The following is a 26832-nucleotide window of genomic DNA, read 5'->3' on the forward strand; positions in this document are numbered from 1 at the left end:
TTTTTTTTTTTTTTTTAACAATAGATCACTGTTTAGAAATTCTGATATCAATTTTTGACTCATTTTAAAAAATAGGAAATATCAGAATGCATTACATATAGAGTTAATAGTGCTTAATAAAATTTTTGTTTCAGCTACGTGTGTGTATGTGTGCACGTGTCTTGTGTGTTTGGATACTGGTTTGAAGTATAAAATATTTACCGAGTCATGGTCCAAACAGAGTTAGTCAATATTGCAGTAATCCAGGTGGGAGATGTAGTGCTGGCCCAGGCAGTAGTCATGGGGGTGGTAAGAAGTGATTAGATTTAGACTATAGTTTTCGGGTAGAGCAGATCCAATATGCTAGTGAATTAAACGTGGAGAGTGCAAGGAAGAGAGGAGTCATCCTTAACTTACAAGTTTTGGGTTAGAAAACTAGGTAAATGGTTTACCATCTAGATGGAAAAGTATGGGAGAGATGGCATGTACTGGAATAGAAATCACGGTTTAACATTTGAACATGTTAGCGAGGACAGGAGTTAAATCACACACATTCAAAACTAATACATATACCTCTTAACATGGTAACAATTTCTATGGGAGAAAAATCTTCAAAGGTTCAACATCTGCTGAATACCTTTAACAGTACTATCTGATTTTTGAAAAAAGCTACATCTAAGACTATGATTAATAAAGTTTATAAAATTTATTTGGGCAGTGCCCATAGCTCAGTGGGTAGGGTGCCGGCCACATACACCCAGGCTGGCAGGTTCAAACCCAACCTGGGCCAGCTAAACAGCAATGGTAACTGCAACAAAAAAATAGCTGGGCTTTGTGGCGGGCACCTGTAGTCCCAACTACTTTCGAGGCTGAGGCAAGAGAATCAAGTTTAAGCCCAAGAGTTTGAGGTTGCTGTGAGCTGTGACGCCACGGCACTCTACCAAGGACAATATAGTGAGACTCTGTCTCACAAAACAAACAAACAAAAATGTTATTTATTGTCTTATAGGTGGAAATACATAAGTAAGTCACTACAAAATTTTTGAAGCAGACTGTTACGGGCCACTGTTTCACTGCCAAGAAACACAGTTGACAGCATCTTTTCTGACTTGCTCATGAAAGTTTCAACTTGCTAAGTTTATTGGTATTGCTGGGAGGGTTTCATTTGTTCTTTTCTGCATGCATTTCATGTTTTCTTGATTTTTGTGTATGTCAGAACTTTCATAATGACCCACATGTAAGTGATTGAAAGTGTTAGTGTTATGAAATATGGGTTTCACATGGTCCTTAAAGTCCTTTTGCTTTCTCGTGGAAGATAACAGATACTTTTTGAAAGCTCAGGCTTTTCTTGGATGAGAGAACAGTAGATAAAACTAATGTCTTTAAAGAAAACATGCACCACAGAGAAAATAATGTCAAAAAGCTCGTTTGGAATGGAACAGAAAGTCTTGGACCCCTCTTTCCAAGGAGAATTCAACTATACACGAGCAAATTTCCTTTGTGAGAAATTCAGAAACTAGTTGAGAGGTTCCTGAACTCAAGCCGTATGAAAAATGGTAAGAATTATCCCCAGCATAGTGACATATGATCAGAAAAAAATCTCATCTCCCAGCTTCTCCTTGGGGAACAAATGAATTATTCCACAGATCCACCATTCCAGCTATTCTGCGAGCTGCCCAAGGTACTTGCTTCTGTTTCACCTGTCTCCTGGTGCTGGTGGGACCTGGTCTACTCTAAATGCCTGGAGGCCACTGAAATAAAGTAGTTTGAACTAGCATGCGTGCTTTTGCCAGAACTCCTAGCCCCACCTTGGTACAAAGCAAGCAAGTGGAAAACTCCAGAAACCATTCTCTCCCTGGGGATGGGAGGATGAAAGACTTGGACCATGTCTCCAATGTAGCAACTTTTCTGGGAGCTGCCCACGGAATTGGCTTCTGTCTCCTCTGTCTCAGAATATTGGTGGGACCTAGCATAGTCTAGATGGTTGGGGGCTGCTATGGAAAAAAATAACGATGGTTTGGACCGGTGTGCATATTTGAGAGTCCCCGCAGAATCTCTGGATTCTGGATCGATGAAAGATTTTCTTCTCTATGAGACCAGTCTATGAAGACCCAGGGGATGGATATTTTTTTCTCATGTGTAACTAAAAACACAAAGACTCAAGGAATATAAAGAAATAAGAAAATATGTCTCAAACAAAGGAACAAAATAAATCTCCAGAAACTGACCCTAATCACACAGAGATAAATTATTCACCTGACAGAGAATCCAATAAAGATGTTCAACAAAGTCTAGAGAACAATGCATGAACAAAACAAGAATTCTGACAAAAAGATAGAAAATATTTAAAAGTACCCAGCAAATCTTGGACTCAAACAATCAATAATTGAACTGAAAAATTCACTGGAGGGGTTCAATAGCAGACTAGATCAAGTGGAAGAAAACATCAGTGAACTTGAAGACAGGTTATTAGAAATTATCAAGTCAGAGGAGCAAAAAGAAAAAAAAATAGAGTGAACAAAGCCTAAGGGACTTACAGGATATCACCAAGTGGAATAATATATGTGGTGTTAAAGTCCAGAGGAAATGAGAGTGAGAACAGAGAAGGAAGGTTATTCAAAGAAATAATGACAAATCCGGGGAAGGAAATATACACTCAGATCCAGGAGGCCTAACAGATCCCAAGCAGATGAACCTAAAGAAATCTACATCAAGATATTATAATCAAATTATCAGAAGTCAAAGGCAGACTATTTTGAAAGCAACAAGATAAAGATGATTGATCACATAAGAGGAAATACCCAAAAGACTATCAGCAAATTTCTCAGCAGAAACCTTGGAGACCAGAAGTGAGTGAGTGGATGATACATTCCAGGGGCTGAAAGCACAATAATACTACACTATATATGAAAAGAACTGCTCTTCAAAAATGAAGATAGATTTTTCCCAGACACATAGAAGCTGAGGGAGTCTATTGCCACTAGACCTGCCATACAAGAAATGCTAAAGGGGGTTCTTCAAGTTGAACAAAATGATGCTTAACAGCAGTACAACAGCACCTGACAGTGTTCAGTTCACTGGTAAAGATAAACATACAGATAAAACACAGAATGCTGTAAACACTAATGTGATGGCAATTATATAAGTAATTCTAGTATAAAAGTATTATAAGTAATTATAACTAAAATATTTTAACTATAACTATAAAATATTAATATCCATTAATGTAAAATCATATTAATATATTATCCATTAATATAAAATATTAATGGATAAAAATATATTAATGGATACAAAAGAAAAAGATATAATTGTGATGACAATAACATAGTGTGTATGGAGGGTATGAGTAAAAGTATAGTCTTTGTAAGTGATTGAAGTTGTTACCAGCTTAAAATAGATTGTTATAATCACAAGATGTTGTATGTGACCCGCATGGTAACCACAAAGAAAATACCCAGAGAAGAAGCACAAAAGGAGAAATTAAAGGATATCAATACAAAATAAAATCAATAAAATTCAAAAGAAGATAAGAAAGGAAAAGAAAGACAAAAGAATTCTAAGACAGAAAACAACAAAATGCCAATAGTAAATCTATTCCTGTTATAATAATTACTTTAAATATAAAAGAATTGACTTTACGAAGATATAGAAGGCTTAACATACTTAGAATTTTTTTAAAACCCAAGATCCAACTATATGCTGTTTTCAAGAGACTTATTTATTTTTAGAGATGGGGTCTTACTCTGTCACCTGGGCTAGATAGAGTGCAGTGGTATGATCATAGCTCACAGCAGACTTAAACTCCTGGGCTCAAGCAATCCTCCCACTTCATGTGTCACCACGCCTGGCTAATTTTTGTACGTATAGAACCTTGCTATATTGCCCAGGTTGGTCTTAAATGCCTCACGTGATCTTCCTGCCTCAGCCTCCCTAAATGCTGGGATTATAGATGTGAGCCACTACACCTGACCTAAGAGATTAATTTTAGATTCAAGTATACAGATAGGCTGAAAGGAAAGAGATGGAAAAAGATATTCCATGCAAATATCAACTAAAAGAAAGCATGGGTGACTATATTTACATCAGACAAAATAGACTTTACGTCAGAAACTATCATGGGAGACAAAGAAGGACATTATATGCTGATAGAAGGGTTAATCTACCAGGCAGGCATAACAGTTATAAACTGTGTACCCAATATCAGAACATCTAAATGTCTGAAGCAAACACCAGCAGAACTGAAGGAAGAATAATAGACAGCAACACCATGACAGTAGGAGACTTTGGTATTTCAGTTTCAATAATGGATGGGCCATCTAGACAGAAAATCTATAAAATGGACCCAACAGGTACATACAGGACGTGCCACCCAACTACAGCAGAATATAAAGCCTCTCACTTGCACATGGAGCAGCCTTCAGAACGGATCACATGGTAGGTCACGAAACAAATATTAACAGATTTAAGAAGTTTGAAGGCATAGTATCTTTTTCCTACCACAATGGAATGAAACTAGCAATCCAGAAAGAAAACTGGAAAATGCACAAACATGTGGAAATTAAACAATACACTCCTGAACAACAAACGGTTCAACAAAGAAATCAAAAGGGCCTGGGAGAGGGACTTTTTTTCAACGGGAAAATCTACCCTGAAATGAGAATAATAGAACCTAAAAACTTGTACCCTCATTTTAATTTGAAATTAAAAAAACTAAATAAAAAAAGAATTGCAGGCATAGCCCCTGGGATTGGAAATGCTTTAAGTTCCCTGGTTTTCCCCTATGGTGGGGGGGGGGGAACAAGAAAAAAAGGAAAGGAAAACAAAAAAGAATTTTGAGACAAATGGAAACAAAAATAACATGGGTTGCAACAAAAGCTGTACTGAGAATTTTATAGTGATAAACACATTAAAAAAGAACTCAAGCTAAGAAAGAACTAGAAAAAGAACAATGTAAGCCCAAAATTATCAGCAGGAGGAAACAAGAAAGATTAGAGCAGAAATTTGAAAAAAAGAAGAAAAAGCAAAAAAGCTGACTTGTTTTCTAAAAAGAGAAGCAAAATGAACAAAGATTTAGTTGGACTAAGAAAAAAAGAGAAGGAAGATGTCACAAGTAAAGCCACAAAAATACGAAGGACCATGAAAGACTAATTATATGCCAACAAGTTAGATAACATAGAAGCAGTGGACAAATGTCTACAGACACACACCTTACCAAGGCTGGATCATGAAGAAATACGAAATAGGAAATATAAAACCTGTAACTAGAAAGACATTTAAGTCAGCAACTGAACACCTCCCAAGAAAGAAAAGCCCAGGATGAGATGATACTGATGTCTTCCACTAAAGATTTGAAGAATGTTAATGCCAATTCTGAAACTCTTCAAAAAACGTGGAGAGGAGGGAATACTTCTAAACACATCTTATGAGACCAACATTACCCTGGTACCAAAGCCAAGCAAAGACACTACAGGAAAAGAAAACTCCAGGATTATATTATTGACGAATGTGGAAGCAAAATCTTTAAGAAAATATGAACCAAGTTCAACAGCATATTAAAAGGCTCATACACTGTGATCAAGTGGAATTTATCTCTGCAATGCAAGAATGATTCAACATATATAAATCAATTAATGTGATATACTGTATTAACAGGGTAAATATTGCATGATCGTCTCAACAGAGGAAGAAAAAGCATTTGACAAAATTCAAATCTTTTATATGAAAACTGTCAACAAACTAGGAATTGAAGAAAACTACTGCCACATAATAAAAGTCCTATATGAAAAGCCCACAGCTAGCATCTTACTTAATGGTGAAAAACACATTCCTCTAAAATCAGAAACAAGGCAAGAATTTCACGGTTGCCACTTCTCTCCAACATAGTATTGGAAGTCCTAGCCAGAGCATTTGGGTAAGGAGGGGGGGGGAAGCTTATGAATTGAGAAGGAAGAAGTAAAATTATTTCTGCAGCTGATATGATCTTCTATGTAGAAAATCCTAATAATTCTGCAAAAAAACTATGAGAACAAATTCAGTAAAAGTTGCAGAATACAAAATCACAATACTAAAATCATTTTTGTTTCTGCATAGTAACAACAAATTATCTGAAAAAGAAATTAACCTCGTTTAAAATCACAAAAAAATTTAAAAATTGAATACTTAGTAATACATTTAAAAAGGTAAAAGACATATAGTGAAAACTACAACATTCATGAGAGAAATTAAAGAATACGCAAATAAATGAAAAGACATTCTGTGTTCATGGATTTGAAGACTTAAAATTGTTAAAACGTCCGTACTACCCAAAGCGATCCATAGACTCAATGTAATCCCTATCAAAAATTTTAATAACAATTTTAATAAAAATTTTTTGCAGAAATGGAAAAAAAATTGCTAAAATTCTTTTGGAGCCAAAAGGATCCTGAATAGACAAATAATCTTGAGAAAGAAGAACCAAAGATAGAGGCATTGCCCTCTGGATTTGAAAACATATTACAAAGCTATGGTTGTTAAATCAGCATGGTACTGGCATAAAGACAAACAAAAAGCTTCTGCACAGCAAAGGACATAATTAACAGTGAAATGTCAACCTAAAAAATAGGAGAAAATATTTATCAATTATATATCTGATAAGTGGTTAATATCAAAAAAATGAACTCCTCCAACTCAGTAACAAGAAACCAAATAAACTGGTTTTAAAATGGGTAAAGGACTCGAATAAACATTTTTCAAAAGCTGGGTAAATGTCCAACAGGTGTATGAAGAGATGTTCAACATCACTAATCAGAGAAATGCAAATTAAAACCATGATTAGCTATTGTCTCACACCTGTTAAGAACACCTTTATAAATAACAAAAAAGGTAACAAATGTTGGGGAAGATGTGGAGACACATATCATTGATGGGAACATGAAATGGTACAGGTAATATGAAAAGAACATTATGGAATTTCCTCAAAATATTAAAAATAGAACAACCATATGATCCAGCAATCCCCACCTGGGTATTTACCTCAAATAATGGACATCTGGGTCTGGAAGAAAGATTTACATTCATGTGTTCATTGCAGCATTATTCATAACAGCCAAGTTTGGAAACAACATACATGTTCAGAGATGAATAAAAAAATGTGGTGTATACATACAGTGTAATATTATTCACCCCTAAAAAAAAGGAAATCCTGCCACATGTGACAACATGGATGACCCTGGAGGACATTATGCCAAATGAAATCAGACTGTCCCAGAAGGAAAAAGGCTGCACAATCCCACTTGTCTGAGGTATCTAAAGCAGTTAAACTCACACAAGTGCAGAGAAGAATGGGAATTTCTGGGGGTTGGGGGGAGGGGAAATGAAGAGTTGCTGTTTAATCAGTATAAAGTTTCAGTTATGCAAGAAGAATAAATTCTAGTGATCGGCTGTACAGCATCATGCCTGTATTATATGCGTCAACATTTGTTAAGAGGGCAAATCTCCTATTAAATGTTCTGCCATTGTTAACAACAACAAAATCCAGCTGACTATAAGCTATTGGAGAATTCTCAGTAAAATGTGTGTGGTGATTTAGGTAGCTTTTGTTTTTGTTTAGACTTTTGTTTGCTTGTTTCCCAGTATGGTAAAGCATTCTATGAGACCATTCTTGCCTCTGACATCCTTCTCGTAGCCAAGGGCTGGTTTTAGGCCAGTGTACCTGGGATTCCGATTCTATGTTAATAGTTGAGAGGCAAGCCAAAGGCCTGCATCTTCCTCACTGCTTTGAAAGTATATCATCCCTCTTTTATTTAAGTAAAATTATTTCTAGCTGGCCCTTGGTATGTTGACATGTAGCACTGATCTCATAATCTCATCAGCTAACAGAGGACAAATGGATTTTTATGTCTTTTGGAGATTAGTACTGGATTTAAATGAGGAGTAATTTAATGACAGCATGAGATTTACGGTGGGGAAAGGGGGAGGGGAAGGGCTTCAAGAGGACCACAGTGGAGGGTCAGCAGCCAGCTTTCATCTGCACGGTCCTTCTGTGCACTTGACACCTGGTTTATACCATGACTGACAGTCCTTTAAGAAAAGGTACTGTCATGAGACAAAGCTCTCTTTTTCTTTTTTTTTTTTTCTGTTTTTTCCCCTCCCTTTTCCTTTCCTTCCTTTTTCTGCTAAAGCGAGCTATGATGTGTAAATGTCGCACCTGTCACCCTGACCTCCTTGTAGAGCCATCCTCTAAGCAACTGGCACCTGATGCTCAGTACTGTGAAGGCAGCTTGTGGGAACCAAGCACACCAGTATGAAACAGGAAACTGAATGTCCTTGCCTGTCAAGTGGGGGTATCAGGCTAGGGATCAATGTGATGGCTTTCCTTAAGATTTGATATTTGTGCGGCATTTCGATGCATGTAAATGCTTTCACCGGTCCCTCTGATCTCCGAGGAAGTGCATTCAGTTTGAATTTGTCACAGTTTCCTAGCATGACTCTTAGGTGAAATGTCACTGACAGCTTGTGGTTTGCACTTTTTTCTTTCTTTCTTTTTTTTTAACTCTAGTCAGAAACAAGTAGAAACCATTAAACAACTGCAAGAAGATGCTGTCAGCCAGGAAGCCATCCTCAGGAAGAGGCTCCAGGAAGCCGGCCAACGGCTGGCAGACACCGAGGAACAGGTAGGCTGGCCCTGGGCTACGTTATATTCCCGGCAAGTCTCCTCCGATGAAACAAAAATGGAGGAGGAAGAACAACAATTAAAAAAAATAATAAAACAAAGAGGAACTGTGAAGTTCAGTCCCTAGCGACGCAGCCAGCGGGGGAAGTACAGGGGGGAGTGTAAGAGAGGCGGTGTCAACAGTCTGCTGATGAAACAGGCAACTTTGCAGAAAGAGGCAACTTGACATATCAGGACTGTGGCGCTGTAGAAATAGCTCAGCTCCCCAAGCCCATGCAAACACACAATTGCAGAAGTCCAGGAAAGGCTTATCGCTTCCCTGAGAAGAAAAGCACATTTTCAATTTGGGGTGTGTGATTCAGAATAAGTGCTTGCAATGGCTTGCTTTCTTGGCCATCCGATTAAGATCCAGTGTTAACTATCCACCTCCAGGTGAAGGATCGAGATCGGGCAGCCCCCTCTGCCCGGGAAGAAGCTGCGTCTTTGCTGCACACATTAGAGGAAGCAATTTCAGAACAATGGAACCTCCAAACTATAAATACTGAGTTATCGAACGCCTGCCAGACACTGGAGCAGAAGACAAGAAAACTGAAAAGTGAGTAGCAAATATTCACTTAAGCCCCATGTAGGTTCACCCTGAGGTGGGGCAAAGGGCTACAGCCATTTTTCTAGCTTACAGCCGAGGTATTATTACTGAGGGTGATGGAATGGCTTGAAAAGGCAGAAGGCTTTCCGGAGAGGTTTGCTTAGAGAGGAGGCACGTGGATTTAACCAGTAAGTCTCTTTTTTGGTTGTTTATTACAAGCTGAATTTCTCCGTGACTGTTTTCTCTTTAAAATAAAAATGAAACTTCTCAATATCTCTAAAAGTAAACAAGAAGCAAAGTCTTGCCCGTATGGCATATTTGACCTTACAGACTGTTTACATAGCCTACCCTGTTTTTATTAGCTAGATTTAACACATCCTATGGTAGAAAATGCCCTGTCTATTTTCTTATAGATGGTGATTTTAGGGGATTGGACAAAATAATTATAAATTTGTGTATCAAGACAGGAAGTATGTGTACAAATTCTTTTTAAATTTTCATGCATTCTTTTCATGCATATTTTTGCATTTAAAAAAATTGGGATCGCCATCATTTTTGCGCATGACCTAAACGTGCATAAGGAATTTAAAGAGGATTTACGTGAGAAGACAAGTGCCAAATTACGGATCTCATTATTTATAAGCCAGTTTCATTCCAGGAACATAGCGTGGCAAAAATAAAACTTATTTAGCCTCTTATCAGATAACTGCTTTTGTTCAGCTAGCTTCTTGCTCTATTAGTAGAAAGGTTCTTTTTATAGAAAGTGACTTGCTTTGAGGGATAAACAACTAAATATAAGCTTGAGATCATCTCGAGATGAAAATTTTCAGGCTCATGTTTGTTTTGGATTTCTTGTGCCCTTTTACTGTTATCTGAGAAAGCTACTCCACCGTTTAAGGGATTGTCTGGTTTCAGAATAGCAATGGTCATTCAACGTTTCATTGTTATGAAACCTTTAAGAACTCGCCAGCGTTCGATAATTCTAAGGTTGAGTTTAGTACAGTTGATTCTGTCCGGCAACGCAAAGCCCGCTTTCAATTGCATAGTCTATCTATTATTGCTCAGAGAGTTTTGGAGAAGCTTCCCTTGTGATTAGAACTGTTCGTGTCGAGACATGAACCATAAGGCATTCCAGATTTCACTGAAGGTGTGTCTGCTTTAGATACTTCTCAGAGGACTCATCTTTTGCTCCAGTTATATTCCTCTTTTGATTAAATCGATATTATACTCCAGTCTTATAAACTACTAGGAATTCATGACTCTCTTTCTCCCCACAATTTCCTTCAAGTACCTTCCTGGAAGAGTCAACTTTTGCAACTTATCCCAAAGTATCCATTCTTGAGGTTATGAACTTGCTAGCAGTATCTTCCCTGTTTGTCCTCAGGGGATAATTGATTCAATATTTCTAAAACCAGAATATGAAAGCTGTCCTGGGCTGAAGGCATGTATTTTGTTCTGCCTGGATACGGTAGGGTGCATAACTTCCTTTTTGTCTTGAGTTGCTCATAACCTGCTCAGATTTATGAAATCCCTTAGTTGTGTGTGTTATTTGCTGCCCCAAGAAGGCATACACACCAGGGTTTTGCTCATAAGATCATTTGCTTATGAAGATCTTTCTTATTTTTACTTATTTATTTATTTTTGAGACAGAGTCTCCCTCTCAGCCTCTCTCACAGCAACCTCAGACTTCTGGGTTCAAGTGATCCTCCTGCCTCAGCCTCCCAAGTAGCTGGGAGTATAGGTGCCTACAACCACACCCAGCCAATTTTTCTATTTTAAGTAGAGATGGGGGTCTCACTCTTGCTCAAGCTGATCTCAAACTCCTGAGCTCAAGCGATCCTCCTGCCTCGGCCTCACAGAGTGCTAAGATTATGGGTGTGAGCCACGGTGCCCAGCCTGAAGATCTCATGATGCCTTAACAGTCGGTGTTCAAGAGAAGAGAGAAATTTACGTAGCACACATTTTCAAAATGTGTTCTACATAGGATATATTCCAGATAGACTGTGAACAAATGCCAACGAGGTAGGACAGTTATCACACAAACACATTCACACACATCCCACCCTGCTCACTGCCACCCATGCTGTTTGAATTCTGAGTCAGACGCTTGAATTCTGAGTCAGAAAACAAAAATATTTAAATCCATTTAGCTTTTCTGGACACTCTCTGGTAGTTTAATAAATTCATAAAACGTTTAAAGGCATTGCTTTCTGATATATCTAAGAAGATTCATCAGCAAATTGTGTGGGGATGTAGGGGGTTTGTCCCAATGTTAAGATCAATATGCTCGGTGCTCATAGACTGGAGGTAGAAATTTGTTTGCAATATTTGGTTAGGAATTCCAAATTTTATGTTGAATAAGTCATCTTGTTCAAGTTTTCCAGGGCCACTGGGATGGAACTGACTTATGAGGTCACTAGTGGGGGTGCCTGCCTCTATGAAATGTGCCATCAGAACTATTAGATTTCTTGGGTGGTTCCTTATGTATTTTCTTTCTTCTGCTTCTTTGTTTATACCTAAGTATCTTGTTGACATAGGCCATACTGAATGATAATGAGTGTTTGCTTTCAAAAAGAAATTTAAAAGTTTCTTAGATCTAGTGTAAACACGTAACATAGATGCTCTTGTGTACAGAAATCATAGACCACTAGATTAAACTATCATCTCCTGAGTATTCACTATGATCTTGTGTACAGAAATCATAGACCACGAGATTAAACTATCATCCCCTGAGTATTCACTATCTCTTGTTCCTCTCTAACAGGAAATCTTCATCAAGTCTGTAATTTAATAGACAATGAAGGAATTGCCTTTAGGAACCATAAACATTTCCTTGAGGAATGATTCTGAGAGGCTCTTGTATATTATAATTCCTTATTTGTATATAGTATCTGCATGTGAACTTGCAGATTTAAAGTTAAACCTGTGCTCTAATTCAAAGCCTACAAAGAAAGCAGCTGTATAAGTTGGGCAAACCACATTACCTCTGCAAGCTTCCATTAAATGCAGTTGTTGTAAATTACAACATCACAACATCACAGATGCAGCTAGGAGCTAGGGTTTGGCCCTAGTTGGTAGGCATGCTCTCCCAGAGCACATGTGCCTGACGTGGATCCCCGCCTTCGTGACTGGTAAATGGGGAATGACATGGTAGTGTAATATGGAGGTTATACAGTTTCATTCATGATTTTCTTGGGAATAGGATCTGGACTGGTAGGAAAAGAACTCTCATCTTCAGCAGGAAAGGAAAAGAAAAATCCTCAGCTTTGCTGCTGAACAGGCAAAAGGAGCTTTCTCAGCTTTGTTTTGAGAAAATTAAAAACAAGTGTCTGCACCTGGGCCTCCCTCTCCCTAGATCAGCCGTTCTCAACCTGTGGGTCGCGACCCCTTTTTGACAATGAAAATACATTGTGGCATTAGGAAGGTTGAGAACCCCTCCCCAGCCTCACAGAGCCTTCATCTGTGGCAGATCACACTCTCCTCTGCCTTCGCTCCAGCAGCCTCGCTGACTCTGAGGTCCACTGCCACCTGCATCTTCTCTGCATGGCACCAGCACTGTTCCAGTTACAGCATCACTGGCTGTTCCACTCTGTTATTTTTGTGTGTACCAGTAACATTTCTGGTATCCTGCAAGGCATTTTAAGATGCCTGAGTGATCTATGTTATTTTCCCAAGTACTAATAATTTGGTAATTATTAGTGGGTTAGTACCCCGGTTATGGTGTTGCATGTATTTTTTTAGTGGTTTCTTTCTAATCTAATTTGTCTCCTAAACGCTGTGTTTATTCACATATACTTAACTTGGCATAAAATGCTCAGATCACAAGTGTATTGTTCAACCAGTTAGATAAAGGCATATTGAAACACAGAACTTCTGTGACCCCCAGAAACTTCCCTTGTGCCACTTGCCAGCCAATGCCTCTTCCCCGCCTCCACCACCCAAAGGAGCAGCCGCTGATCGGTGCGTTAGGTTAGCAGCCCATTCCAGAATTGAGTTATATTATAGCAGTTGTTTTTGTGTGTGTGTGTGTGTCTTCTTTTCCTTAGCATAATATTTTGAGATTCATTTATGTTGTGTTTATCAGGAATTTTTCTTTATTCTTTGTATGAACATTCCAAAATCTGGTGTTTTCCCTTTGTTACTGGATTAAAAAGCACTTGTAGTTTGGAGCTATGATGGATCAAGCTGCTATGAGCATTGAGGTAACAGGTCTTTGTGTTTTTAAAACACATATGTTTTTATTTCACTTAGAATAACTGTCTAGGAGTAGAGTTTTAGGCCATAGGGTAGTTGTGGCTCTAACTTTATAGGCAATGGTCAGTTTCTAGTATTTCATGCCCCCAACCCATTGTGTGGGAGTTCTGGGGGTCCCACATCTTCATGGTTTGAGAATGTCAGTCTTTTTCATTTTAGCCACTCTACTGCGTATTTCATTGTGATTTTAATTTATATTTTTCAGATGACTAATGATGTCCTTTTTCATGTGTGGGTTGGCCATTGTATATTTTAAAATAGATTGTTCTTTCATTATTGAATGTCCTTTGAGATATGTGTGTATATATATATCTATATACTTTAATATATATGGTGAATAATTTCTATTAGTCTGTGGTTTTCAATGAATCCTGATATTTTTAATACAGCATTCAATTTTTACAGAACATGAGCGTTTTTCAGTAACATATAAATTGTGTTATTAACGTCCATATTCCATAAACGTCAGCCACTGTAGACAGCTCATGTGATTACAACTCAAATAATGTTCTGGTTTTCATTTCCAAGAGTCAATTAATGGCGGGGCCTTTGCCTGAAAGCCTTATTGCACAGTCACATAGAAAGTTGTTTTATCTCAGCTTTGGGCAAAGGCCAGGTATGCAAGGCACCTGGTGCCATCCTACATCACAGGTGGCAACAGCGGGGACACAGTGGCCACTGTTTGAAGCCTACAGGTTCTAGAGATATTTGCAGGTCCAATGCCAAACCCAGAGATTATGCAAAGGTAAATGCAAATGGAGGTCATGAGGCAGCTTGTTTTGTCATGTGGAAAATATGGAAATAGTTGCTACACATTGCACAAAACAGCTGTTGAAATAGGTTTTCAATTTGAATGCTTTGAAATCCAGTGCGTCTAAAACCCAAGATTGCCTGGTGGGCAGGCAGATGGGCAATTTACACCGCTTCTACTAACTCATTATTTCTTCTGAAGCCAAGCCTATTTTGGTAACTCTAAGACAGTATTTGGTATTTTGGAGAAACTTGACTTTCAGAAACATCTGATGGCCACTGAAAGCTTTGGTGGCTATTATTTAGCTGGAGGTCAGTTGGAAGGTAGGACCTTCTTTCTTAATACAGTTAACAGAGAATTTCTAAAAATCTAATCTTTGTTAAAGATTGTAAAGTATTTGTAAGAAAAAACTTTTAATGAACAGGTTAGAAATACTTTTTTTAAAATGTATTTACTGGGCTTAGTCATACTTGTGTTAAACTTAGCTGAAAAATAAGTTATTTTTACCCAAAAAGTCTTATAAAACTTTCACATGGATAATTTTCTACATAATTCAAGCTTTTAAAGGCTTCTCCCCCCCACCCCCACCCCAGAAATTGAAAACAAAATTAGATTAGGGGGCCAGACATGGTGGCTCATGTCTATAAGATGGGCAGATTGCTTGAGCTCAGGAGTTTGAGACCAGCCTAAGTAAGAGCGAGACCCTATGTACACTAATATATATATATTTTATATATATATATATAAACTAGCCAGGTATAGCGGCAGGCACCTGTAGTCCCAGCTATTTGGGAAACTGAGGCACAAAGATAGCTTAAGCCTAAGATTTTGAGGTTGATAGTGATGCCATGGCATTCAACTTCAGGATGACAGAGTGAGACTCTGTCTCAAAAAAGAAAAAAATTAGATTATGTACTTCTTTTCACATATATTAGCATTGTGTTCATGACTCAGAATTTCTTTGGGCTATTAGGATACAAAATTGTTGACCTATACAGTAAGCACCAGATTTCTACGTGTTTTAGATACCAGAGTATCTGTTGTTAATAAATTTTCTGGCTCTTAGTGATTTAAAAAAAAAAATACTGGTAGCTATTAATATGCTTCCATCTAGCAGAGCTGCCTAACCTCGTTTAAATTTTGCTTTTTATCTTCTGCGGGCTGAGAAATCAGTCAAGCTTGTGAGAATTACATTCAGAGCGGCGCCCTGCTTGAGTTGAAGTGTGAGATTTGCCATAGGAATAAAGGGCATGGATATCAGTAGCTATTCTGGTTGTTCAAAAGATTTGGGCTTGTTTTCTCGTTCTTGGCTATGTTTCAAAGAGTATGGCTTGCTCAATAAATAATATGTAAATCAAAGAGTAAGATAAGTATTTTTCTCCGTTTCCATTGTTTTGGGGATAAGATTTTCGAAGTTATTGGCAAGTAGGTTTTTAGTTACATAGAAAAGCAGATATTTTAAAATTCACAGAATAGCACACTACCGTGAGCACTGTTCCAGGAGTCCAAGGTCAATTCCATGGCTTACCAGTTATTGCTTCTGTTCTCCGGACATCAGTGTTTGTGTGATTTCAGATCTACTTGTAGGATTCTGGGATTCCGGGGCTATAATTGTAGGATTCAAGCTGAGGCTTATTAGAGAGAGGATTTCTGTACAGTAAGAGGTTGGACGGAATGACTTCTAAGTATATTCTTATTTTAAGACTAAACAATTCTGATTTGCTTCTAGAAGACAATTCACTTGCAGCTACCAACATAAATTTTAAACACCCAAGGGTGCTAATGGGTTTGCTGCTCAAGCTTGATTTTCCATTTTCCCCACTCATTAGTTGTGAATGGTGAGGACTCTCAGAAGTCAGCCTTTTCTCTCTCCTTTCCTCCAGGCCCCAAATCGAAAGCCATTAAAAGGTTATAAGGCAATGATTTGAGTTTAGAGAAAAGAAGTTAAAAATAATCCTATTGACCCATTATAAATTCTCTTTGTAGCAACAATTGAGTCACTTCGAAAGAAGCTAATTGAAGAGGCACTCCGTGGCTTGCTATTTCAGGTAAAAATTTAAAACAGCAACAAAGAAACACCTTCTGTGACATGTATTTACTTACCGTGCAGGGAAGCTGTCTCATTCACTTGAGGTTATGAAGCTAGCTCACAATATGTACATGACTTTAATCGTTAAGTTAAATAACCAACTTAGAAGAAAATGCTTTGGTGAACTTGTTTCTTGTAAACACTGAAAACATTTAGCAATACTAGAGTAGAAAACTCACTCTACTGAGGCTCCTGATAGCATCTTCCAAAGAGGAAGCATTTTAGAATTTACTTGGCGCGGCCACCGTATCTATTAGCAAAGAGCCAGTTCTTTAGTCTTAGTCACCTGCTTTCTGAGCGTAAGGGTGCATCCTTCAAGTTCTAATCACATGCTGAAATTTTGAGTGCCTTTGAATACACTTTGCTGATTACTGTCCCTTCTTTTTCCTATTTGAGTTAAACTTTCTGCCCCTTTCTGTCTGGACATCTCCAGATATCCCCCGGTAGACTTGAATGTATTTCTCTCCATCATGATGCTTGGTGAATCTCCTTTTTGCTCATAAAGAAAGAACATAAGGGACCAGCAAGGTTGGCAGTGGAGAAGGGGATGGAGGAGGAAAGAAGAAGGGTGATATTTGCGTGTATCTGCTTCCAGGGTACAGGACACATCTGTTTAAGCAGAAAAAAGAATTATTCTTGTGGAAGATTAAGCTAGGAAGAGTGCCTAAAAAGCCCTTTGCAATACGTTGAACTAGAAAAGCCACATCTAAAGATGCTTTAATCATCTCAAGAACACCAACATTTTGTATTATAACGTAACTATGATAGATATACATCTGCCTCTGGGGTCAAGGCCATAATTTGCATTCACTATCTGACTTCTGTCTCCAGCCAAACCAGCTTCTTTGGCTTCTGCCTTAAAAAGGTCAGCGACAAAACCTTATTTCTGGTTCATGATCTTTAGATTTTTTTCTGTAGATCAAGTGATCAGCCTCTCAAAATACAATGAGAGGTGTACAGTTACCAATGTACTCCCTTACAAAATTTTTAAAAACTGATCAATTTTGCCCAGTTTTGAGTGGTGTCATATCTTTTTTTTTTTTTTTTCTTTTGAGAGAGAGCCTCAAGCTGTCACCCTGGGCAGAGTGCTGTGGCATCACAGGTCACAGCAACCTCCAACTCCTGGGCTCAAGAGAGTCTCCTGCCTCAGCCTCCCAAGTAGCTGGGACTACAGGCGCCTGCCACAACGCCCAGCTATTTTTTTGGTTGCAGCTGTCATCGTGGTTTGGCAGGTCCAGGCTGGATTCGAACCTGCCAGCTCAGGTGTATGTGTCTGGTGCCTTAGCCACTTGAGCCACAGGAGCTGAGCCAGTGGTGTCATATCTTAAGTCTTATGGGTTTTGTATCTTTGGTGCTCTTTTCATTCTGTTTTTTTGTTGTTGTTTTTTTTTTTTTTTGAGACACAGCATTAAGCTGTCACCCTGGGTAGAGTGCTGTAGCATCACAGCTCATGGCAACCTCCAACTCCTGGCGTAAGTGATTCTCTTGCCTCAGCCTCCCAAGTAGCTGGGACTACAGGCACCTGCCACAACGCCTGGCTATTTTTTGGTTGTAGTTGTCATTGTTGTTTGGCGGGTCTGGGCTGGATTCGAACCCACCAGCTCTGGTGTATGTGGCTGGCACCTTTGCTGCTTGAGCTACTGGCGCGGAGCCTTTTCATTCTGTTTTTGAATGCACTACATCATATTCTCCTGACAGAGCTTTTTAGATGAGGAATTTCCTTACTACGATCCCCTCTCCTGCACAGATACAGTTCAACAAACTCTTCTAGAAAAACTGGTCAGTAAAAGCCTTTTGAAATTATAGAGGGTAGTCATTGTGAATCAACTGTTATACCAAAATAGAAAGCTAAGTCCAGTGTGAATTCGTAGACTTCCATTCAAAGTTATATTGCTGAGAGATTCGCAGATGAAACAATGGATGCCTGTTTTTTTCCTTGATCTCACACACATGCACATATAATTCTGGTTGGTCCTGAGAAATAAGCAATATTTAAAATTTTTATTGCAATATCATGAAGAATTATATAACTATGCTTGCTCCCTCACACATGCCATTTTTCTCAGAGCCTTTATTTCTATCGAAGTGTCGATTATTTGGAATTGATGATGTTAGCATTCTGCCAAGTTTTTGAACTACCATATTTTGGATACTAATTATAATTTACTTGTGTTATATATTTAATCAAACACATCAAAGCTTTTTTTTACTTAACATTTACTTTCTTCCTGACCTCTCTCACAGGGTCATTTGAGAATAGTGATATTCTTTCTACCTTTGAAGGTAAAAAGAATAGAATGTGAAATATGTTATTCTCCTCTAGACAGCTGATAATACTTGGTTTTCCATTCAGAAGCAATGTTGCCACAAACTGTATAGTGGTCAAGAAGCAAGATTACATCAGACGCCCTTGACCTTGAAACACACATCCTGGTACACACCTCTGCTGGGTAAGCCTGGGTAGCCCCTCTCCTGTCCCTGCTCAGACGTAGCAAGGGGTGGGATTCATTTTGAAAGGGAACATAATCACAATTATGCTTGTACAGGAAGAGTTGATGAATACTAAGACATTTATCCCTGAATTCAATCAATCAATACATATTTAAGCACCTACTCTGGGCTGGGCACTATATTCTGCATAATAAAGAATTAGTGGCTCATCGCTTGTAGCTCAAGCGGCTAAGGCGCCAGCCACATACACCTAAGGTGGTGGGTTCGAATCCCCAGCCCAGGCCCGCCAAACAACAATGATGGCTGCAACCAAAAAATGGCCAGGCATTGTGTCAGGCGCCTGTGGTCCCAGCTACTTGGGAGGCTGAGGCAGGAGACTTGCTTGAGCCCAGGAGTTGGAGGTTGCTGTGAGCGTGATGCCATGGCACTTTACCCAGGGGGATAGCTTGAGGCTCCGCCTAAAAAAAAAAAAAAAAAAAAAGAATTAGTCCTAAAGTCATTCACAGACTAGTGGGGAGACAAAATATAGACTCAGAGAAGTCAAAGAGGACTTCATAGAAGAGGTTACAGGTGAATTAACCTTGAAAGATGGGTTGGATTTGGAAGAGCAAGCCATGTCAAAAAATAATAACAATAATACCATATTCCGATGGGTAAGAACAATATAAGCAAAACCAAAGAAAAAAATAAAAAAGAAAGTACAAATGCAACAGTCTTAAGTGTTTGAAGAAGAGTCAAAACTGGACTAGTCATTTTGGAAACAAGAGGATTCCGGTTGAGATACAGTGGATTATAATTTCTGGAGAAGGAGAAGCAGATGTGAGCCCCACTGTAGACTATTACTCAATACCAGGCTAAGGAGAGAGAGCTTGGTTCTAGGAAATGCTCAAAATAGTGACAACTCTAAGCACAACCCAGATATGGTTAAAAGCAAAAGTTAGTGTCTGGTTTTGAAATGACAAAAGAATTTGGATAGTTATCAAAATCAATTTAAGAAAGAATAAAGAGAAAATAGATTTGTGGCTCATTTAAACCCGAGAAGGAAAGACTACCAGGACTAACAGAGTGTCCATTTGCTGTCAGACAATAGATGAGTGCTTTACAGAGACTATTTTATTCACAACAACTTGGTGATTGCCACCACCACCCGTAGCAGCCCTTAAAGCGTGCTTGCTACGTGCCAGGCACAGTGTTACACTGCTAACATGTCTTATCGATTCATTTAATTCTTGCCACATTCCCATGAGGCAGGCGTTTATCTAATTCCCAGTTTAAAGGGGAGAAAACAGAGGAACATTAGGTATCTAATTTGCCCAAGGTCGTCTCTCACTTTATGTATAAGTCACTAAAGCTCACAGTGACTTAGTTACTTCTCCAGGAAGTAACTGTCACATTCCCCAGCTGGTATGTGACAGAGCCAGGATTTGAACTAGAAATTTGTGATTGACTCCAAAGCCTGTGCTTTTCCCATTAAACTCTGCTGCTTGCTCAGTGCAGAAACACACTTACAGTAGGATAGTTACCCCAAAAGAGTGATTTATCACCCCAATCTTTTTCCCGTATTACTTTGATGGGTTCTAAACGTCGTATCTCTAATGCTTTTCTCTGCAGGAATCTGCAACATTGTTCAGTAGAGGGCCAGATAGCAAATACAGTAGGAGCTCCGTAGTTGACCCCTTCCCTACACGACCACCTCCTTGAGTTGACCTAATTTTCACAGACTGGACATGCACCATGTGTATGATCAGTTCAGTAGGCCTAGTTCCTGATGTGGACCACCTCTTATGTCAACTGGTTCATTACAGACCCTTCAGTGGTCAATTTACAGAGGTCCTATTATATTACAGTTTCTGCTGCCAGTATTCAACTTCACGGTTGTGTCACACAAGGGTCTTCCGGCCTCCCCCATGCTCCCCTTTCTTTAAAAAAACACCTGGCATTTCCACCCTCATGTAACTACGCATCCAGGGGCATTATGTTAAAATGTTCATAGAATTGGGTTTACTTCTGCTTTTTCAGAAATGGTCCAAGCTCTCAAAAGAGGAAGAATTTATGCTTTAATATGGTTTGAACCAGAAATCAATCTCTATTTTTATTCTCTTCTGTTCTGCTGCAGACGCCTTATCTCTGGATAGCTTCACAGTGGTTCCAAGGCTGGAAGTGACGCCTTTCTCGTGTGGAGCAGACCCAACCCATGCTCTGTGTAAAAAGCCTGAATATGAAGAAATAAAGGATGGTGCTTTGGATGTGACCAGGCGACTCAAGTAAGTTAAGTGAGCAAAGTTTACTGACCCTGCTCTTCATGGGTGGCCCGTTCCTGTTGCCTCACATTTTCATTGATTGATTTTCGTATTCTGAGATCATAATATCTTTCTTGTGAAACCTCTCTGAGTTCCTGAAGATTTACAATTTTTAAATAAAAACAACAGCTGTGGTTTTCTCAAAATGTGGTTTTCTTCTTTCTCTTCAACCTCATAATATCCATTCTGAAATTTAAAAGACCAATTAGACCACCTAAGTTGTTTCTCAGTTTTTAGGACCATATCCAGACTGCTAAGTTAACCTAGGTAGGTTTTGATCCTATTTCTTTCACACTCAAGCTTAACAAGTGGTTGGGAGCCTATGCCCATCCCTATACCCTATCCCACCCTTCTTAAGAAGGGATTCTTTTTAAGAATATTGACTCATCTTCCTATTCAAAGGGGGGAAATCCCCACGGTCACTCACCAACGGACTTTTTCCTCTAATAGTCTCAACACTGTATTTTCGACACCGCATGTGTGGGTCACCCCAGCCCACCAACCAGTTCTCCAACAAACACCAAATGGGCATTATCTAATTCAATTAAATCCTGACACTGTTCATTTGGAGGTAGTGTTAGATGCCACAGGTTAAGGAGTCAGTCCCACAAAACTGCCCCCACTTCAGATGCCACTTGCAAGTCTCAGGTTTTGACCTGTACTTCTGACCACATGGCTATGAATTGGATGTTCCCATGACCCCCTGCAAAGAATGGCTCACAGAACTCAGGGAAACACTTGACTTATGCTTACCCATTTACTACAAAGGATATTATAAAGGATACGAATGAACAGCCAGATAGAGAGGTACACAGGGTTTGGAAGGGTCCCAAGTGCAGGAGTTTCTGACTCTGTGGAGTTAGGGTGTGCCACCCTCCTGGGATGTGGATGTGTTCTTGTTCATCAGCCCAGAGAATGTGTGATCCCTGTCCTTTAGGATGTTTATGGAGGCTGCATTATGTAGGCATGATTAATTAAATCATTGATTATCGGTGATCCACTCACCAGTAGTAGTGAGCTTCTGCTTCTCCCCTTCCCAAGGAAGTGGGGCTGAAAGTCCTAGGCCTCCACTTGCAGGTTTGCTTCCCCTGGCAGTCAGTCCCCATTCTGAAGCTATCCAAGACTCCACCAAGAGTCACCCCATTAGGAAAAAAGATGCTCCTATCGCCTTGGAATTTCAAAGGATTTAGGAGCTCTGTATCAAACACTATCTCTCAGGAAATTACAAAGGGCTTAGAAGCTCTGTGTGGGGAACCAGGGTCAGAGACTAAATATTAGAACAAAAGATTCTCATAGTGCCCCCATCTGCAAGGATTTTAGGAGCTCGGTCTCAGGGATTGGGATGTCAACTACACACTGTGAAGCACACACACTGTCAAGGTGGGTTTGGCGTATTTCTGTCTCCTCCACACTCAAGGTTAAAAAGCCTTTGGGAACCTGTCCTCCCTACACCCCGTCGTCTTTTGATGTTCACTTGTGCTCACTGTCTCTTTAAGTACACAGACTAGGCTCGGCGCCTATAGCTCAACCGGCTAAGGCGCCAGCCACGTACACCTAAGGTGGCGGGTTCGAATCCCCAGCCCGGACCCGCCAAACAACAATGACGGCTGCAACCAAAAAATAGCCGGGCGTTGTGGCGGGCGCCTGTGGTCCCAGCTACTTGGGAGGCGGAGGCAGGAGACTCGCTTGAGCCCAGGAGTTGGAGGTTGCTGTGAGCTGTAATGCCACGGCACTCTGCCCAGGGGGACAGCTTGAGGCTCTGTCTCAAAAAAAAAAAAAAAAAAGTACACAGACTAATCCTGCTTAGGAAAAATTCAGAAATGTCTGTGTGTTTGTAAGGTCTGTTGACCCCAGTGAAATTTCCTTTCTGTACTGAGGATGGGGAAGGAAGACTTTGAATTGCAAATTCTTCATTTTCATTTTTGGCTGCATTTTCTGTTGTTCATAACTTCTTTCTGGTGAAGGTGGGAGCTGTCTTTCATTGTGTCTTACATAAGCCACTGATTCATTTAGAAATTTGATAAAATTGGGACTGGGGGACGAGGAGTGGGGACTATGTCGTAGTTTGGTATCTGCTAAAATTCTCTTTCTGCTATCAGGTCCTCAGGCCCCACCGGTGGCCCTCACCCAGGGACAGATTTTTCAGGTGGCATTGGGATGACTGATGACCTAAGGATGGACGTGAGTATTGGACTAGGGTCAATTTCAATTTCATTTTCAGTATTACTATATCCTGGTTCTCTTTTGTGGGTATTCTTTTTCTCTTCCTTTTTCTTTTCTTGTTTTCTTTTTTAATTATTTAAGTATTATCAATACTATTATAGCAAGTATGTGTCTAACACCACAAAACTCAGATGCATGAGAAATATCAACCTTTGAAGTCAAGAAATTAAAATTCAGTCATTTGGGGGCCTTTCTAACCCCCACATATGTGAACTCTGGGTTATGTAACCAAAAGGAAATTTTCTTGAAGTGTGCTAAAGGTTTTGTTGGAGAGGCAGGCTGGTTTAGGACTTAAATTCACTAATAACTATAAGAAGTCTCAGGTCCCATGGATTCTCTGAGAGAATCAATGCCAAGGTTGAATCTGTGAGAGGCTGGCTCTTTGTCAAAGAAGACCACAGAGCAGGGCCACACCCATGGAGATTATTCATTACAATAATATGGTTCCCTACCCAAGAAAAGAGTAATAATGAATAGCTTGAAGGTCACTTAGGTCAACTGCCTAGATCCTTGAGATGTGGTTGGAGGGCCTTCCTCGTTCTGCCTGAGCAGGCAGGATTTTCTCATGCCTGATCCTGAGCCCCGTAATCCTCTCAGTCAAGTGGAATAGACTGTTAGATTTTAAGATCCGACAACTTGGTTTCCTCCATTTTTTTTGTAACATTTTTATTGAGGTAGAATTCACGCACAAAACAATTCATTACATTGTTTAATGATTAGATGACTCTTAGTCCGTATAGTTACAGAGTTGTGTAACCACTGCCACAATTTTAAAACATTTCAATCACCCACAAAAGAAACCAAAAGAAACTGCATGCCCGTTGGCAGTCTCTCCCTAGTTTCCCCTTGCCCAAGCCTCCAGCTCTAGGCAACCACCAGTCGCCTTTCTGTCTCTATACTTTGCCTATCCCGGGTATCTTATTTAAGTGAAATAACAGGTGATCTCTTGTGCCCAGCCTCCTTCCCTTGACATAAGGTTTGCAAGGTCTATCCGTGTTGTAGCTTGTTATCAGTACTTCATTTATTTGTATGGCCAATAATAGTCCACTGTCTAGATATACCACATTTTGTTTATTTGTTCACCAGCTGATGGGCATTTGACTTATGCCTACTTTGGGGGCATAGTGGGTAATGCTATTATGAACATCAGTGTATAAGTTTTGGGGGAAACATGTTTTTAATTGGGGGGAGATATATATCGGAGAGTAGAATTACTGCATCCTAGGGCAGCCATCGGCTTAGTGTATTTGAGGAATTGCAGAACAGACTTCCACCAGGCTGCACCATTTTTCATTTCCCCCAGCAGCGTATGAAGATTCCAATCTCTCTACATCCTCGCCAATGCTCGTCTATTTTTTGGATGCTAGCCATCTTCATGGGCGCAAAGTAATATCTCATTATGGCTTTGATGTGCATTTCTCTAGTGATTAGCGATGCTGAGACTCTTTCCATGTGCTCATGGGCTATTTGTATATCTGCTTTGGAGATTTGTCTATGCAGATCCTTTGCTTATTTAAAAAATGGGGTTATATTTCTTTTTACCATTGAGATGTACAAGTTGTTATTATTCTTCCTTTTGAGCGTGTTTATCTGACATCTTTTTTTCTGTTCACTAGTACTTGTCTTGTTGTGTAGCTAAGAAAAAGAAGAAGGAAATGAATCTATTTTGCTATTACTTAGCAGTTCTTATAACATTTTAATAAAGGAAGTTGAACTTGGAAGTTTACAGGATGTTTGGTTGTTAGTAATTTCCCTTTTATCTGGCACTGACTTCACTGAAAGGAAGGAACAGTTGTGTGCTGGGCACTTTGTAGGCCACATGCCATTTTATTAACCCTCCCTATGCTTTGAGTGTCTGGTATTCCCTGCTTTTTACAAAGGAGGCGACTGAAGTTGAGAGAAACTTGCTCAAGATCACTCAACTAGTGAGTCGCAAAGTCAGTTTAGATTCAGGTTTGTCCAGCTCCAAAGGGCATGTCCTTTTCACCACCACTCAGAGCGCACTGAATTTAGACATTTCAGTCATAATAATCCTTTATGGTTATCTTGAAAGTGTTTTTTTGGCCAAGAAATGCGCTGCTTTGTACATCTAAAGGCCCTGCTCCTTGACTGTCATTGAATATGTGACCAAAGTGTTCATCTAGGTCTTGACACCCATTGAGAAATAGAAGCTTAACAGGGATCACAGTGGAAACTCCTATCAAATGTGCTTCGGGGAATGTGTAGGTCCCCACAGGCTGGCTGCCTTCCGTGCCGTTTCCTTTGTGGTTCCCAGGGATTAATCTTCTGGCTGTATTTTGTGATGGATGCCACCAAGTCCCCACCTTCCTCCTTCCAGGTTTCTGCTCCACTGAAGAACCTACATAGCCCAGTAGCTGTACTCCCCACGCCCTCCCTTTATCTCAGCGTCTCCCCACCTAAGGCCCTTTTATACTCCCCTATCTTTTAAGCACAGAGAAAGGTCTCCTTAGAGCAGCAGTTCTCAGCCTGTGGGTTGCAACCCACAGGAGTAAAGGGCCGCAGCATCAGAAAGGTTGAGAACCACTGCCTTAGAGAATGTTTTTCTAACCATTTACTTTTGTAATGAGTATAGGGGATTAGAATAAGACAGACATAAGAAAAACATAACCCATGTTCTTCCCAGTGGACCCCCAATTGATAATGTTTTCTTAACTCCTTGGTTTTAAATGATGGATTTTGTCAATCTCTACAGGATTATGACAAACAACTTGGTGTTCCAGGCCCTCTCTAACCTGGTGGCAACCCACCTTTCCATTTCAATTTCCTCATCACTGCCTGTGGTTGTCGCTGCCCGTCAGCCACACCAGGCAGCCCGTACTGTCAGCATAGATCACACAAACCAGTTTGGGCCGCCTCCTCCGCCCAAACCACTGGGCCTTTTCCATTTATCAAACTTCTATTTGACTGTCAAGGCCTATTTCAAAAACCAATAAAACTTTTCTCCTGGTAGCATAAAATGTTGGCAGTCATCTGCGGTCCTTCTTGAGGCGGAAATCGAAACAGAAGGGGAGAGATCAGGTTTTTCCCTGGGTCGGTCCTTTGGAAAGCTCTCATGATTTGAGGCCTGAGTTTGCTCATTTCTCAACTATCCCACTCAGGAAAGAGCTAAGTTAATTCCTTTCTTTGAGATCCTGATAACTCTTTGTCCTCCATTTTTGGTTACCTATATTCTGGTTGCATCATAGTTATTTGTTCTTTTAATCACTACATTAGATGATCAGCTTGCCAGAGTGCCTTTCTTTGGCCATTAATGAGTATGTATCTAGCACCCTGCATATATTTGAGTATAGTAGAGCTCATTAATGTTTGCTGAATGCCTGTTTATTTTGGCTCACTACAGGGTCTATTTAAAAGAGTGACCGTGTGCCTTTAATTAATATAAGTGCTTTATATAATGTAATATATGTAATATGATATAAAATATAATGTATAATATATATAATATATAAGTTTACTTACATAGTATTATGGAGAATATAATATCTATAAAATATTATATAATATTATGTTTCCTTATATAATATT

The 26832-nt window shown here is 39.5% G+C and overlaps 2 protein-coding genes across 2 annotated transcripts in view; both read left to right on the top strand.

Moving 5' to 3' along the window:
- The window catches only part of LOC111726212 (lymphoid-restricted membrane protein), a 44581-nt gene extending 35822 nt beyond the window's left edge, over nt 1-8759 (top strand). Inside the window, exon 17 of the mRNA XM_023514705.1 lies at nt 8519-8759. Coding sequence (XP_023370473.1) covers nt 8519-8759 — 241 coding nt within the window. The remainder of the gene's footprint in view (nt 1-8518) is intronic.
- A 146-nt stretch (nt 8760-8905) lies between these two features.
- The window catches only part of LRMP (lymphoid restricted membrane protein), a 49897-nt gene continuing 31970 nt past the window's right edge, over nt 8906-26832 (top strand). The window contains exons 1-6 of the mRNA XM_023514706.1: nt 8906-8981; nt 9039-9227; nt 16210-16271; nt 18666-18762; nt 20880-21027; nt 23163-23244. Coding sequence (XP_023370474.1) covers nt 8906-8981; nt 9039-9227; nt 16210-16271; nt 18666-18762; nt 20880-21027; nt 23163-23244 — 654 coding nt within the window. The remainder of the gene's footprint in view (nt 8982-9038; nt 9228-16209; nt 16272-18665; nt 18763-20879; nt 21028-23162; nt 23245-26832) is intronic.

This window comes from Otolemur garnettii, unplaced genomic scaffold, assembly GCF_000181295.1.
Source record: "Otolemur garnettii isolate 467f Iridium unplaced genomic scaffold, OtoGar3 scaffold00057, whole genome shotgun sequence".
In the NCBI taxonomy this organism is placed as follows: Eukaryota; Metazoa; Chordata; class Mammalia; order Primates; family Galagidae; genus Otolemur; species Otolemur garnettii.